This window comes from Zalophus californianus, chromosome 1 (assembly GCF_009762305.2).
Source record: "Zalophus californianus isolate mZalCal1 chromosome 1, mZalCal1.pri.v2, whole genome shotgun sequence".
NCBI classification, from domain to species: Eukaryota; Metazoa; Chordata; class Mammalia; order Carnivora; family Otariidae; genus Zalophus; species Zalophus californianus.
In genome coordinates, this window is record NC_045595.1 from 94,299,066 (window position 1) to 94,315,126 (window position 16,061).

At 36.9% G+C, this 16,061-nt stretch overlaps 1 protein-coding gene across 2 annotated transcripts in view; it reads left to right on the plus strand.

The window, feature by feature from the left end:
- ARMC8 (armadillo repeat containing 8) overlaps positions 1 to 16,061 on the plus strand; it is a 120,293-nt gene that overhangs the window by 34,906 nt on the left and 69,326 nt on the right. For both annotated transcript variants that reach the window (XM_027586619.2, XM_027586618.2), the window contains exons 3-7: positions 4,621 to 4,692; positions 6,279 to 6,421; positions 6,526 to 6,623; positions 10,241 to 10,333; positions 15,638 to 15,718. In XM_027586619.2, the coding sequence (XP_027442420.1) occupies positions 4,621 to 4,692; positions 6,279 to 6,421; positions 6,526 to 6,623; positions 10,241 to 10,333; positions 15,638 to 15,718 (487 nt within the window). The remainder of the gene's footprint in view (positions 1 to 4,620; positions 4,693 to 6,278; positions 6,422 to 6,525; positions 6,624 to 10,240; positions 10,334 to 15,637; positions 15,719 to 16,061) is intronic.

The following is a 16,061-nucleotide window of genomic DNA, read 5'->3' on the forward strand; positions in this document are numbered from 1 at the left end:
TTCCTAGTTCTCTGCATCTAGGAACTCAGACTTGAAGTAGTCACTCAAGACATGTCACATATCACATTTCCTGTACCCATCAAATCATCTTGTTAACTGCTTCCCCTCAGAATGTCTTCTGTCTTAGTGATTCCTGTGGCTGCCATCCTAGTCAGTCTCACATAACTAGATACCTGGATGGATTGCATAATTCCTTCAACAAACATTTGTTGAGTGTCTACAGCGTGCTAATAAGCATTGTGATGGGGTAAGAGTATGTAAGAATGAATAATGTAGTCACTGCTCTGGAGGATCCAAAAGTCTAATGAAGGAATCAGATAGCTAAATAGATAGTCCATTATAGTTTGGTTAGTGAATGCTATGTTAGTCATAAGCCCAGGGCAATCTTGGGACCACAGAGGAAAGGCATCAGCCATTTAGTTGCCTCTCTTGACTGTAGTATTCTCTGCATTCCTGTCCATCCCATATTCATTTTGTCTTCCTTAGTCACTGCTTTCTTCATATCCTTTTTCTGATGGAAACATGACTGCTCCTTTATCCATCCCCCTTTAGTTTGTCTCTTCTTCCTGTCACTTTTTTTATGCTCTGCTTAATGTTCCCACCTTAAAGGGACACTTCTTTTCAATCCAGGCTCCTGGTCTTGCCTCAGAAATATGATGTATTCATTTCCAGTATTGTCTTCTATGAATGGCTTTTCCATTTGCCTTTCCCATTCACTGTCCAAATCCCGGCCGTTTTCTAAGGTTCATTTAGTTCTACCATTGCTTCAAAACCTGTTAAGCTTGTCTGATCATCTACTTACCTCAGCCATATAAGCACTCGATTTATAATATAGCACTGTCTTACATTGCTAGTGTTATTTTTATCTCCTCAAGGAGATTGTAAACTCTTCAAGCATCCCATTATGTGATGCTTTTGTATCCATAGAGCCTAACACAGTGCTGAGCTCAAAACTTAATTGTTGAATTTCAGGAGTATATAAGTAAGGCATTTTTTCTCTCTAACATTAAAAGTTGGTAGATACAAGATATATTCCTTTGATCTACTGGGAAAAGGATGTCTTTAATTGAAAGGTAGAAATCCTTTTTCATTTTGTATAAAAATGTAAAATTGAAACATGGGAGGAAAAAGGAAATATGTTAGCTCACTTCTTTTCAGTCAGTTTGTTCTGAATACCTGATATGCTGGAGGTAATGGAAAAAACACTTGGCATAAAAGACATGGGTTGAAACTGGCTCTGTCATTTAATGTGGAGCTCTGAGAAAAGCCCAAACCTGAGTCTTAGCTTCCTCATCGGTAAAATGGGGTTAATATTACTCAAGGTTATGATGAAGATTACATAAAGTAATGGATATGGAATGCTTTGTTAAACTTCAAAGCAGTATATAAGTTTTGTATAATTTTATTGTGCCCTCATCTTGGATGATAATTATGAGGCTATATTTTACAGAAGTATGGGTGGATTTCTATATGGTGCATGTTGTGATCCATCAATAGTAAGTTGCCTGATATTTTCAGGTCAGACTGGCTTTCTTGCCTGTCAAGAGGAAACAGACTTCTATCCTAACAAAGTAATGAGGGTGCTATGATAGAGGGCAGCTAGCTGGGACACCTAACCCAGACCTGGAAGTTGTCAGGGCAAGCTTCCTGGAGGAAGTGAAATTATTGTCTAAGGTCAGACCTGAAAGATGAGTAAAGGTAGCCAGGGCAAAGTATGAGGGGGAGGGGATAAGGAAATGAGAGAGAGAGGGAGAGAATAGCTCCACTCTGGCTGGCTCTGAAATTGAATCCTATACCATATTTAGATCTGCTAAAGATGGGTGTATGTGATGATTATTATCTCTTTGGCTGTAACTGTTTCATAGAAAAGATCTAGTATCCCTTTATAGTAACAACTGAATAGAATTTATTTGCTGGGGGTGTTAACGTCTTTTCTTTTTTATGTAGCATTGATATATTTTATTTATTAGAACCACAGCAAGAATTAATTTCTTTAGACATTGGTCCATTTTATTAATTCTCTTCAGTCGCATTTACTATATAACTACCAATTGCCTCCTTCATGTCTTCTTTGTAAACTATTAAGAGAACTGGAAATTGGTTTTGGAGGGGTTTTTGTTTATTTTTGTCTATAAAAACATTTACTTTTCCATGGCTTCAGATATTTGGAACGTGTTTATAAGGTAATGTGGGGACACCTCATTTTTGCTTAGTTTAGGAAGAATGGAGAGAAATCTGGGGAAATGTTCCTGTTGGGAGTTCCAGAATAGAGAGAGCATCCAGAATGGCACCTGGCACAAAATAGACTCTCAATAGATAGCTGCTGGACAAATGGATGTACTACATTAGTATAGACAGAACACATTAAGAGAAGGAAAGAAGATGAAAATAAATAGCGAACTGCTAAGTTAGGGTCTATAAGCTGATGATTGGGAAGTAAATTTGTATAAGGAGGCAGAAGCCTAGATGTATAGTTTCACCTACTATGCTTTGCTAAATGAGGCTTTGATATCACATAATTTTATAGTTGTCTATCAGAACTTGGTCAAAACCCTAGTAAGCTACATTCAGCTAAGTCCCCATAAACAAAAAAATACTCCTACTTATCCCCTGTGAACCATATGGAAGATCTGAGTGATAGTTTACAGAGAGAACTAGATCAGGCCCTGAAAAAAATAGACCTACCCTCAGCTCCACTGAGCTACTGGAAGACTAGGCCAATAGTATTTGGCTCAAAACTTGTGAAAATGCCATTCAAAAACTTGTGGCGAGAATCAGCTTTCATCAGATCACTGCATCATAGCAATATTCTTCTGCCATAATTGAAGAAGGTAATTAAGGAGAAAGGGCATTATAATTATTACCAGGGTTTTTAATGCCAGTGAATTTGGTTGGTATTGGAAACACATGCTGACTATAACATTTAGTTGTTGATTTTTTAAAGTAACTTTTTCTCCTGTTTTCTACTTTGTTTTTCTACAAGATCATGGTTTGCCAATAATAGAATTTTTTAGAATTCTAAGTTTCAAAGTTGGCAAAAAATTTCCTATATACGTTAGACTGTTGCCACCTAAAAGAGTCAGAAGAGATGCGTGTGAGAATGTAGGGGAACTTATTTTGGGATATGAAAGAAATGTGTGAACTAAGAACTTTGAGGCTCTGTAGCAATGGTCTTAACACAGTCAAACCTGACTCCCCCCCCAACAAACATTTCTTAATGACCACGGTACTACCTTGAAATTAAATCTATAATAATATAACTCCTCACATACGTAACTACAAAAATAATGTAACGCCTTTTCTGCTTATAAGGGAGGAAAATTATCTTTTTAAAAATTTTTTTAAATTTAAAAATTATCTTTTTAAAGATAATTTATAATGTTTCTGTATGTAAGTGTTTGGTATTGATAACTCCAATACTGGGAGTGGCCCCTGTGCTAGGTGGTCTGATTTTCCAAAATGAAATGATTTCTAATAAAAAGTATAATTTCCTTTTTTTATTTAGAGGGCCAGATGCAATACCGAAAAATACAGGTTTCTTTAAAACTGTACAAAAACGCTTTCTAATTGTAAAACTGTGGCCAGAAATTTCCAGACACCCTCATAAACTTCTGAAAGGCCCCTATGGGGCTTTAATCCTCTCTTCCCCACTTTGAGAACCACTGCTATATAGAATCACATAGTGTTCTAGTGTTTTATATTAAGATAGCACTACTGACCAATTAGGGTATTTCTTATTAATCATTTTATTAGTAGTACTAGGTTTATTTTGAGCCATTTATTTTTTCTCTACCTGTCCTTTGGGACCAATCAGTGTTTGTGAACCAATTGGTCATTCATAGAGATACTCTTCTTGTGGAATAGAGTTTTACTCCTGATCTGAGTATAGCTACAATAAAAAATACTGGTGAATATGTGGGAAATATAAAAGATTTTTTCTTATTTTTTAATCTCTTTAAAAGGTAATTGGCTGCTTAAGTAAAAAATAGTAACTATATTGTTATTTCTAACCAATTAAAAAATAAAATATATATGACAGTAATAGCACAAAGAATTGATGGAGAAATGGAAGTATATGCTTGCAAGACTCTTAAAAAACAAATGAAATGAGATACTATCCCTTGAAGACTGACTGTGATAAGTTAAAAGATACATATTGTAAATTGTAAAACAACCGCTAAAAAAACAATAAAACTTAAAGAGGCACAACTAATAAGGCAATAAAGGAGATAAAATGGAATCATAAGAAATACTCAGTTCAAAGAAGTCAGAAAAAGAGGAAAGAAAGGGACAAAGTCATGATCCCTGAAACAAGGTCAGATACATTGTGTGGGCCTTTTCTGAAGAACTCAACATGCTTTTTATTGGAAGTCTTTTACAAGTACTCAGGGTATCTCCCACTTTCCCCACTCCCACACTGTCCTGTTTTACAGCTCCCAGGCTCATTCAGCACCTATCTCTGTTCCTTCTCTTTGGTACTCAGGTGGATTTGACTGTCACTAACTACTATATTTGCCAGTACAAGATGTTACATAATAAAGATAAAGCAGAATGAATTGATTACTGATTTTTCTGTGATGTCTCAACATACCTTACCCTTTTCTCTTCCCCTGAATTCAGAGACATGAAAAATGCTGTAATTGGAAACAACAAGCAGAAAGCCAATCTCATTGTTTTAGGAGCTGTTCCAAGGTATGTTTGCTATCAATCCCTTTTCTGATATTCATACTAAGTTTCTAATGTATTTCTCATTCTCATCCATAAGACCCATCTTTTTTCTGTATTGTCTATCCTATTTTTGAAAGTCTCTTAATTTTTAAAATAAATGCTTTGAAATATATGAAGCATTTCTTTAGAAATTTTTAAGTACCAGAGAACGGAATATAAAGCAAATGTATTAATACTTTTTGGAAATTCAGGGGAAGATCATTGACCCTGCAATAAAAGGATGTGTTGGGTAGATAGATGATATACACCAGCCTGATTCTTTATCTCCTCAGAGCCTTGGCCAGTTTTTTTGTTTTTTGTTTTAAAGATTTTATTTGTCAGAGAGAGACCACGCGCGCGTGCACAAGCAGGGGGAGTGGCAAGCAGAGGAAGAAGCAGGCTACCCGCTAAACAAGGAGCCTGATGCGGGACTCGATCCCAGGACATTGGGATCGTGACCTGAGCCGAAGGCAGACGCTTAACCGACTGAGCCACCCAGACGTCCCGCCTTGGCAGTTTTGTATGATTGGATAATAATTTCTTAGGATTCTCAAAGCCTTTTTTGAATTAAAAAAATCCTGCTAGATTTTTAATCCTGCTTTTCTTTTTTTAATTTCTGATTTTTAGAATTTGCTGTTTTTTAACTTAGAAAGTTTGGTCTTTTTTCTAATGAACTGAATTTCTTTCTGGTAGACGATGATAGTTGTATAACTTTCTCTTTGCCTTTGCTACTCAGAACTAAGTTTTATGTGCAGTTGCTATAAGTTTTTTAATGTTTTGGTTTTTCTTTTTCTTCATTCCTGTCTTTTGATACAGGATTGATGGTTTTATTGTTTTTATCGTAACTGATCTCAAATATATACTTTGGTAACCATAAAGCTCTCAGTAGCCTTTCTTAGGGGATTAGTGTTCAGTGTATATAAATGTACTTTAAGGAGCATGAGTGTTCCACCTTAAAACATAAAGGAGGTGGTCATAAGTGGTGGATGATTAGAGTTTGGGGAGTAGTTGCTCAGCAGGCAGGGCTGGAATGGAAATGGAAGGATCTCCTGATTCCCCAAATGGGAAAATTGGAGAAAGATGAGTTTCCCTTGCTTGAAGAGCTGCACAAGGATTCTGAATGTTCCCTCTAGGCTAAACGTCTGTGATCTCTGAACCATACCTCTGGATAGTGCAGGTCCCTTTCTAGTCTAAATTTTAGATCCGACAGTACTTGGCATTGAAGGTTCTCAGTCTTGGTATCCTGGAGTGGCAGATAACATGGACTGTAGTGCTGTTTTGTGTGTACCTGTGGAGAACTTCCAGAGTAATTGTTCTGATAAACTCTAAGATTATACATAATAGTCCTTTTGATCAAAATGAAGAAAGTCTCTCTTGATTTTTTTACCCAAATATTCCTTTTCTAAATTAGTAGCTGATATAAACAAATGGTCATTTCCTAACCTTCTATTAGCTCACCAACCATATTTTTAGTGGGATATATTGGTAGCATTTTTCTGTCACATTACTTTTAGCTAATTTACTTTTGTTTAATTGTTTTGTCTCCTCTTTATCAAATTCCTTCTTTTTAGATTGTTGTACTTGCTTCAGCAAGAAACCTCAAGTACAGAGCTGAAAACTGAATGTGCAGTGGTATTGGGAAGTCTTGCTATGGGTACTGAAAACAATGTCAAGTCTCTTTTAGATTGCCATATTATCCCTGCCTTACTGCAAGGTATGTAAGGAAGTCATTTTTGTACAAGGAAAAATTAGAATCAGTTTGCAGTGTTTAAAATACGGACTGAAAGGATGAGTCTCAGGTCCATTTTCTATTAATAGGACTACTATCTCCAGACCTGAAGTTCATTGAAGCTTGCCTCCGATGCCTGCGCACCATCTTCACCAGTCCCGTCACTCCAGAGGAGCTACTATATACAGTGAGTTTTAGAAGTTTTCGAATCATCGGTTACATTTCACTAACAGCATACCTCTACTTACTCGGCATCTCAAAACTCATCATAACTGTGTTACAGAAAAGTCTCAAGAAGTATTTCAGTTCTAGCATGCCAATTTGCAAATATCGAATGTTCTAGGTATTATAAAGAAGTGAAAGATAGTATCAGACCTTGAGGAATTTATAAGCTGTTTAAAAAAAAAAGACCCATGGGGCGCCTGGGTGGCTCAGTTGTTAAACGTCTGCCTTTGGCTCAGGTTATGATCCCAGGGTCCTGGGATCGAGCCCCGCATCGGGCTCGCTGCTCAGCGGGAAGCCTGCTTCTCCCTCTCCCACTCCCCCTGCTTGTGTTCCCTCTCTCGCTGTGTCTCTGTCAAATAAATAAATAAAAGCTTCAAAAAATTTTTTTAAAAAGACCCATTTTGATCTCTTAATATCAAAATAAGGCAGTATAGTTAACGTACTCGCTTTAGGTTAAATCCAGCAGAGTAGGCTTTACAGAGAATTTGACCTGGATCTTGAATAATGGATAACATTTAGAGAAGTGGAGAGGAAAGAGGCCATTCTAGGAAAGATCTGTGTAAGAGAAAGGATGCAGAACAGTGGGCAGAATAGGCTAATGTGGGAAGGGCATCAGTGTTTGTTTCAACAGAAGAAGTGAACCAGAAATGGCTTGCAGGAGGCTTACTTGCCAGGCTAGAATCCGAGAATATGTGTGAGAGAATCCAGAGATCTTTGGAGTCATTCAGTAGTTTTCAAAAACCTTAGGGATTACTAGGGGGCCTTTTAATCTGTTGATTACATGGGACTGTCTTAATGAACATTATCCAGGCCAGTGTTTTTCAAACACTCTCATCTGCAGTCCGTGATAAGAAATACATTTTCCATTGCCACACGGTGTGTATGTCTGTGTGTGTGTGTGTGTGTGTGTGTGTGAGTGTGTGAGTGAGAGAGAGAAAGAGAGAATATTCCTGAGACAGTCTTCAAAAACAGTTCCATAAATGTGATACCCTCTGGTTACTAGTCTATCCTTCCTTTCTCATTTTTAGAAAAATGCTGGTTGTGATTCTGTGAGCCAATCACAGTGTCAGATAGGACATATATAAGTCAGAGATCTTATCTAGAATCACATTTTACAAATATTTCAAGAGCATAAGCAATCAGGAGGCATAGGCAGCAGAAGCGGGGGTAGGGGCATGTCACGAGTCTCCACAGTCCATTCTCCCCACATCAGATACATGCTCCTCTGGCCCATAATGGTACATGAAGTCTGTAAGTGAGGTTCATGGGTCACTTTACACAGCAGGGAGGCTCTAAATTATGAAACATCTCAATTTTACACCTCAGGGATTTGTGCAGTATTCTTCAGGGAGCGATGCCATATAAATTGGTATTGTTCACTACGACAGTTCTCAGAATTGAGAATGGACCACGATTAGCTGGAGGGTTTATTAAGCACAGATTGCTGGAGCCTCCTGCCAGACTTTTTGAGTCAGTGAGTCTGGGGTAGGGCCTGAGAATTTGCTTTTCCAACAAGTTTCCAGGTAACTCAGAGGCTACTGGTCCATGGACTGCTGTATGAGGACCACTGGTTTACTGTAAGCAGTCCTAAATTGGGGACATCCTCCTCAAAGCTTTATACAGAGAAGGGCTCTCCTTCTGGTAAATATCAGTTTGTTTCCCTGAAAGTCCCATTGTGATGTTTACAAAGAGATTAAACCAATCACCTGTCTTCTTTACCCAGAAGTTACTCTCCAACCCCTAGCCCAGTAAGTGAGAAATTGGTCCTGGCCAACAGTTTTAACTCCTTTATCCTTGCTTTCCAAAATGATTTTATGGCCCACTAATGGTTCATGGTACATAATTTTGAAAACTGGTCTACACCAACTTAACTTTTTTACATAAGAAAATTTAAGACCCAGGGACATTAATTGACTTTCACAGTGACAATGTCTGTTTTATGCCTCAGAGATAATGGTGACTCTGTGAAGAATGTTGGATGGGATTATGACAGAGAGTAGTGTTTTAGTGTAATTAACTGCCGTCTGTGAGTTGGATTGTATAGAGCCAGCTGGCGCAGCAACTTAGGCACTAAACTGAAAACAGGGCAGTCCACTTAGAAGAAGGTAGGATGTCTAGTTTGAAATCCTGTTTATCAATTGGGTGACTTTGGGCAAATTATGTAACTGTTCTTTGTTTAATCAACCATCAATTGTAGATCTGTAAGACAATTGGCAGAAAGGGGCAGGTGTGAAGAAATGGGATGAAGCTGTTATTACAGGAAAACTGAGAGATGAGAGAGCAATGGAGGAAAGAAAGGAGGTGGAAGTAATTTCAGGAGCTTAATAGAAGCTTTCATATCATCCTTCAATTGCCTGTTCTTTTTTAGCTGCTACCTGCTTCCCTGTCTTCTGCCAATGGAATCAGTTTCCCCTCCCCACTCTATAAAATAGACATGTACTTGACACTCTCATCTTCTCTCTTTTCTTTCTATACATTTAGTACCTGACTTTCTTTGGGGTTTTCTAAATTTTTCATTTTGTTTTTAAACTGCTTGTGATAACACAAAGGGTTATACTAATAAGCAAAGGGAAAGATTCTGCTTAGAGGGAATCAACTGCCTTCTGTTTTCTCACTTAGCTCTTAAAGATTTGGGGCATTCTTTTCTTTGTAAGGAAACCCCAAATCTTGTTCATGCCAACAGTGGTACTCTTAAGTTTCCTTCCTTGCCCTCTGTTGTCTTATGTCAAAGTGTGGTCTATGGACCAGCAACATCAGCCTTATCTGGGAGCTTAGATCTTACTCCAAACCTATAGAATCAGAATCTCTACATAATGACTATCCCCTGGGAATTTGCATGCACATTCATATTTGAGAAGTGTAGCTCTAGGACTATGACAGGATTGACTAGGAGGCTTGAGCTAAGTCTCCTTTTCCATCTGTGGTTCAGATCAAATACCCTTTCAACTTTTAATTCCCTTTGCACCCTAAGAAGGAGATTCTTGGAGAGCCCTGCAGCAAATTGGGCAGATTCTCCTCTCTCCTACTGCACCAACTTGTATATTGCTAAGTTTCAGCAATAGGCAGAGAACATGCTCTAAGTGAGGAGTTGATATTTTGCAAATTATCTTGTGAAAATTGAAATTAGCTAACTACAGTCTTATGATTCTTACGAGTAACTGATACCACAACATCTCAGAGATCAAAACTGTCAAGTTTTATTTTTATACAGTAATTCCTCCTTATAGGCTATTTGTTATTATATATCTTATTAGTTCACATTTTGGTTTCACAACAGATTTCTGTCAAGTCTTTTGAAATGATTTTGTCTTATTGTGGGGATATAGGCTGTTTATGGGAGAGAGATTGAGAATTTCTCATTCTGGTATTTTGTTGTTGAGGATGAATATTGAAGCCCCTCATCCTTTACCTAAAAATTTTGGTGACTCTCTTGTTTTTGTTTTGCTGTGTTCTTTAAAGAGACTTGATTTACTGTGATTAAGAAGCTTGCATATGTACCTGCTCATGGAAATAGTTTGTTAGATGTATTCACAGTGCCTAAGTTCCTTGTTGCTGTGTTCTCTTTTCCTTCTACTCCAGGATGCCACAGTGATACCACATCTCATGGCGCTACTTAGCAGGTCCCGCTACACCCAGGAGTACATCTGTCAGATCTTCTCACACTGCTGTAAAGTAAGAACCAGAATAAATGTTCTCTGTAATGTAAAATCTTCTGTGTCCCCGGAGATGTGCCTTCTTTGTGTGTCCTCCCAGAGATAACCTGTACATATATAATTATGCAGACCTATGTATATTCTCCCCCCTCCCCTGTTTTTATATATAAGCAGACCTACGTATATATTCCCTTCTCCTTTTTTGGACACAAATGGTAGCATTCCATACATTAAGTCCTGTACTTTGAATTTTTCATTTAACATATCTTGAAAGCTATTCCATATCAGTACATGGGGATACTTATGTACAAGTACATAAGGAGCTCCCTCATTTTTTTTTCAACAGCCGTATAGTATTTTACTATACAGATACACAATAATTTGTTTAACCAGTTCTCTACTGTTGGACATTTGCCTTGTTTCCAGTCTCACATTATTACAAAACAATGCTGCAAAAATATCTTGTGTAAGACATTTTATAAGAAATGAAATTGCTGAGTCAAAGAATGTGTGCATTTGTAATCTTACCACATACTGTCTTGTATAGAGGTTGTGCCCTTTTATATTCCTACCAGCAGTGTGTGATCAAAACTATTTCCCCACACCCTCATTGTTGGAAATTGTTTTAAGTGATCTCATACAAGGAGAAATGAGAGATTCTTCTCTGCTCTTTGTTGAGAGAAATTTCTGTTCCTAAAAGGGCCTCAACCTAAACTGAAGAGTGCTGCAAAGTGCTACTTCCTTTGTTTCATAGTTTACATACTGAGTGTAGTCTTTTGATAGCCATGGGAGATTGTGTATTTGAGATCTTTCATAATTTCTACACATTTGCCAATTTCTAACCAAATGTTTATCTTCTAATGATTCTATAAATTTTTCGGACAGCATTACTTATCTACCTATATTTATAATACAAAGATAAAATGAAGAGTTTGGGGAACTGTAGAAAATAAAGGAAAGAGAAGTGAACACCTACATATGAAACCAGCAAGATCACACATGTATGCTATTTTAGAACAGTTGCCCAAATAAATGAAAATTAAATCACTTGGTTCCAGAAAAAATATCATTATAATTTAATTGTTTAACTCTTCCTTCCCAAATCCTAGCAGGCTTTCACAGCCTATTCAGTTCTATTTAAGACATTTAGAATTTAAGGATTTTGTCAAAAATCTTTGAAGTTTCTCTTCCCAGATTGCCTTGACCATGTGTAAGCCAACTCATAGGTCCAGGGATGTCAAACACTCCCTTAATCTTTTGAAGTGGGCAAAGAAAGGCTTTGAGAAACTGACAATTTTGTTGCAATTAATTTCCTAAAAATGAGCTGAACTTAATAGGGTGTAGAATTTTCTAACAGTGAAGTGAAGTCTTGTAGCCCAGCCCTGGCAGATAGGTAAAGGAGGATACTCCTGAACTCCTGTGCCTCATTAAAAATCTTTCTGCGTCTATACCTAAGGGCTTGAGAGCACAACATCTAATAGTTATAACCACGGTAATCCCAAAGGGGCACTGAAAATTGGACCTGGAGGTATAATTACTACATGTCAAATTATGTTAAATTATGAGAAGTTTGAATAATCCCATTCCAGAAGTTACCCAAATAGCTTTTAGAATTACTCATCAGAAATTTCTAAATCCCTTTAGGCTTGCTCATCTAAAACTTCTCAGTACTTTTTAGCTGAAATGGATAAAAGAAAACCATTAAATCATTAGTTCTTTTGCTGGAGAGAATCTTATGCTGAGCAAGAATTTATAGGCATCTTCATGCCACTAACAGAGCTGAAGATGGTATCAGAGAAAATCACCTTAACTGAGCTTTCTTTTAGCCTGGTAATTAGCATTTGCCACTGTAATTAAATGACCAAATTTGAGTGTTCTGAGATATAACTAAACCTTAGGAAATATAGCATTTATAAACCCAGTGCCAATAGCCTAATATAAATATTAATTTTTCTACTGACTTAACCAGCATGAATCTTTGAAAACAACTGATCTGATGATCTCTGTATAGTTATTAACCATAAAAACCTTTTATTTTCATGCTGTTCAATTTGCATATAGACTTAAAATAGGATTTATAATAGAATTTTCAGACTCATTCACAACTTTGCATATACGTTTGTCCCTTGGACAATGTGAGAGTCAAGGTGCCAGACCCTGCTCAGTCAAAATTAGGCATGTACTTTTTGACCCCCCCCAAAACTTAAGTACTAATATAATCCTAATTATATCTTTGAAATTCTCTCCCTGATTTATTAAGGAGCAAAAAAAAAAAGACTAGTAATATTAAATTGTTGCCACTTCTTAAACAGGTTACTCAAACTTCTGAGACCTATCTTTTGGAGTTTAAAATCTTGAGGGCTTATTTGCTTCCCACCCTATGGATGTTGCCTCTCTAGCCCAGGTCAATGTGGGTTTATTTGAAGAGACCTAAGGGAGACTTGATAAGAATCAAATGATAGCTCCTACTCTAGTTGGTTCAGCCAACGGTTCCATTCATTGCAATTGTTGTTACACGATCCTATGTATAACCACAGAGAGGAGGAGGAAGAGCTGCTTTTGTAATAATTATTTCCTGTAATTTCTGGGGCAAAGAAATTGAGGGATTAAAAACTACAGTATCTTGTAAGAGGCAGGGAACAGTTAATGTTAATTGCATTGTGCTTGATCTTTTTCATAATATAAGTTCATCAGTACAGACATTCCATAAGTGATCTAGCTCTTAAAGATGCATGCACATGGATATTTATTGAAGTGATGTTTGTAATAGTAAAAGATTATAAACAATCTAAATGTCTAACCATAAGGTACTAAAGTATGGGTTATCCATATAGCGGAATAAGGTCAAAAAAGAAATAAGAAAGCTCTTTATGTACTCATATGAATGATTTCTGGGAAATAGTATAAAGGAGAATAAAAGGTTTGAAGCAATAGGTATAGTGTGTGTATAGTACATATAGCACATATATGTAGTATTTTACCATTTGTGTTAAAATAGGGGAAAGGATATACTTACGTATTTGTATATGTAAGGTTTGAAGAATATAAAACAATCTATTAGTATTAGGTCACTTCACAGCAGAGGAACAGAGATAAATACAGAGACAGAAGAGCTGTGAGGTGCAAGGGTAGAGGCAGTATCCTGTCTACTTAGCTATTCTCCTAAACACTGCCAATATTTAAATTAGGATGTTAAAATTTATAATGGAAGGCAAAAAAAAAAAAAAAAAAAAACACACCTTAGTATGCTAACCTGTCAGCCTAGTGTAATTTAGGCTTATCTTCACAATTTAATTACCTACTTGTTACTATGTAAGAAAAAAAATAGGTCAGATTCTTAGGAGATCCTTCTTTTCCTGGGCTCCCCATTATAGTCTCCACAACTATCTTTACATTGAATAAGCTGGAGACTCATTTTCAAATGAGACGATTCAAGTAAAGCATTTAGAGCAGTGCCCAGCACATAGCAAGTACCCAATAATTAGTACCTATAATTATAATTCCAGATGCATGGATGAAGATGAGGTAGGAAGATAAAGAGTATACTTCCAGCCTGTGCCCTGAGAATGTCAGTATCTTTAGTTGTTCTAAAAGCAAGCCTGCATTATTCTGGGTGGATATGTAGGGATAAATTTATCAAGCTGTGATTTATCCTCATACTCTTAAGAGTTTGCACTGAGATGGGGCTGGCTTTAATAATGTTCAGCAGAACATTGTTTTTAATAGTGAGACATTAGAAACTGCCTAATATATGTAATGGGGGTTTGCCTGAGTAAAGTGTGGAATATTTTGCATCAAAAATCAGAAATTAGGGGCGCCTGGGTGGCTCAGTCGTTAAGCATCTGCCTTCAGCTCGGGTCATGATCCCAGGGTCCTGGGATCAAGCCCTACATCGGGCTCCCTGCGCAGCCGGAAGCCTGCTTCTCCCTCTTCCCTCCCCCTGCTTGTGTTCCCTCTCACGCTGTCTCTCTCTCTCTATCAAATAAATAAACAAAATCTTCTTTTAAAAAAGTCAGAAATTAGAAGTTAGTAAGGAAATTGCTGAAGTGTTTTTGTTTTTTAAAAACCATTTTTTATATACCATTAAATGGTTTTTATATACCATTAAAAGGTATATAAAATGGTATATAAAATGTTCAGGGAATTTACTTCTAATGGTATATAAAATGTTCAGGGAATTACTACCTGTAAAATAGGATATGGCTGTTTTGTGATTCAAAACTATGAATACTAATCTCCCCACTTCAGATGATGGATATTTTGGTCCAGGAAAGAATGCGCATCTTCAGGATCATTGTTACTTGGCTGAATAGTGGGTTGGAAAAATTGATTGGAGAGGGTTTTTTTTTCTAGACTAGCAACTGGTTTTCTCTGGTGAACCCAGATAGGTAGCCAACTTTCAGTGCTGTATTTTTCTCTTCTGAATAATGATAAGCATGAAGTAGCATCCTTATCCTTGCTTTGACTTCATTATATGGCTGGGTGGTACATAAAATCATTGCATAAGAGGGGCACCTGGCTGGCTCAGTTGGTAGAACATTCAACTCTTGATCTTGGAGTTGTAAGTTCAAGCCCCATAATGGGTTATAGAGATTACTTAAAAATTGAAAAATATTTTTAAAAAATCAATGCATACAAACTGTGGTAATTTCGAAGACTTGCATTAACCTTTAGCTTCTGTCACTTTGAAGATTTCAATAAATTGCTTAGTAGAAGACAACTGGTGAAAAATAAAATCGTGAATTTTCTCATTTCTTTACCTTCCTACTCTAAGAAATGATAATTTAAAAGAGAAACGAGATAGAAACAAACCAAAACACATTCACTTCTCTGTATGGAGTGTTGTGTTTTCCACCATCCATAATTCAAACTTCCCTGATGTATTGAGGTAGGTTAAGCTCTGGTCCAGTTCTTCTTGCATGTAATTAGTTTTAGAGTTCCTCTGACTAGTTCATCAGTCTGAAGTTGTAAGAATGACTACTACTCTCCAGCGGCATAGTGTAAGTTTGTGCACATGAAATGCAGAATTCACGGTGGTTCTGTTGCTATGATGGTGTGTTATTTAAGAACTGCAAAGGGCCTGTGCCAGGATAGCTTCTGTGCCCCCTTCATTATTTGGGGGTAGGTAAGGAAGCAGTAGTTCTACAGAACTGGGATGACATAAGAAATGGCAGCCCTTTGTCTACCCTGCTTTATTAGGATGGATTTATGCAAGAGAAGGGCAGCTGACAATTTGTAGTAAATGAACTTTTCTACATTTAAGTAAGTGTTTTGTTGGAATGAATCATTACTCTTTTTAATGTTATATTCTCTTTTCTTACAGGGTCCAGATCATCAAACAATTTTATTTAACCATGGTGCAGTTCAGAATATTGCTCACCTACTAACCTCAGTATCTTACAAAGTAAGATGTTAAAAAAAATTATGGCCAGATTTTTATACTTTAGTTTTGGTTTCTAGAGTCTTGAACTAGATGGAGGCCCACATATTTTATTGCTTTGATAGATATTGTGATCAAGAATAAATAACATTTTATCAATAAAATGTTATGGGGCATTGTTTTACCTATAGAATCCTCTTTAAAAATTTTTAAAAGCTACCCTTGCCTTTCCATTTTTTTTTTTCCAGAATATGGTTGTGGCTTGATTTGCTATTGATTTTCACAGTCTCTTCTGCTCTGTCAGTGCCAAAGCTGCACATGAGGTGATGCCTTGAAGTATGTAGGAACAATGGCTTGCTATATCAGG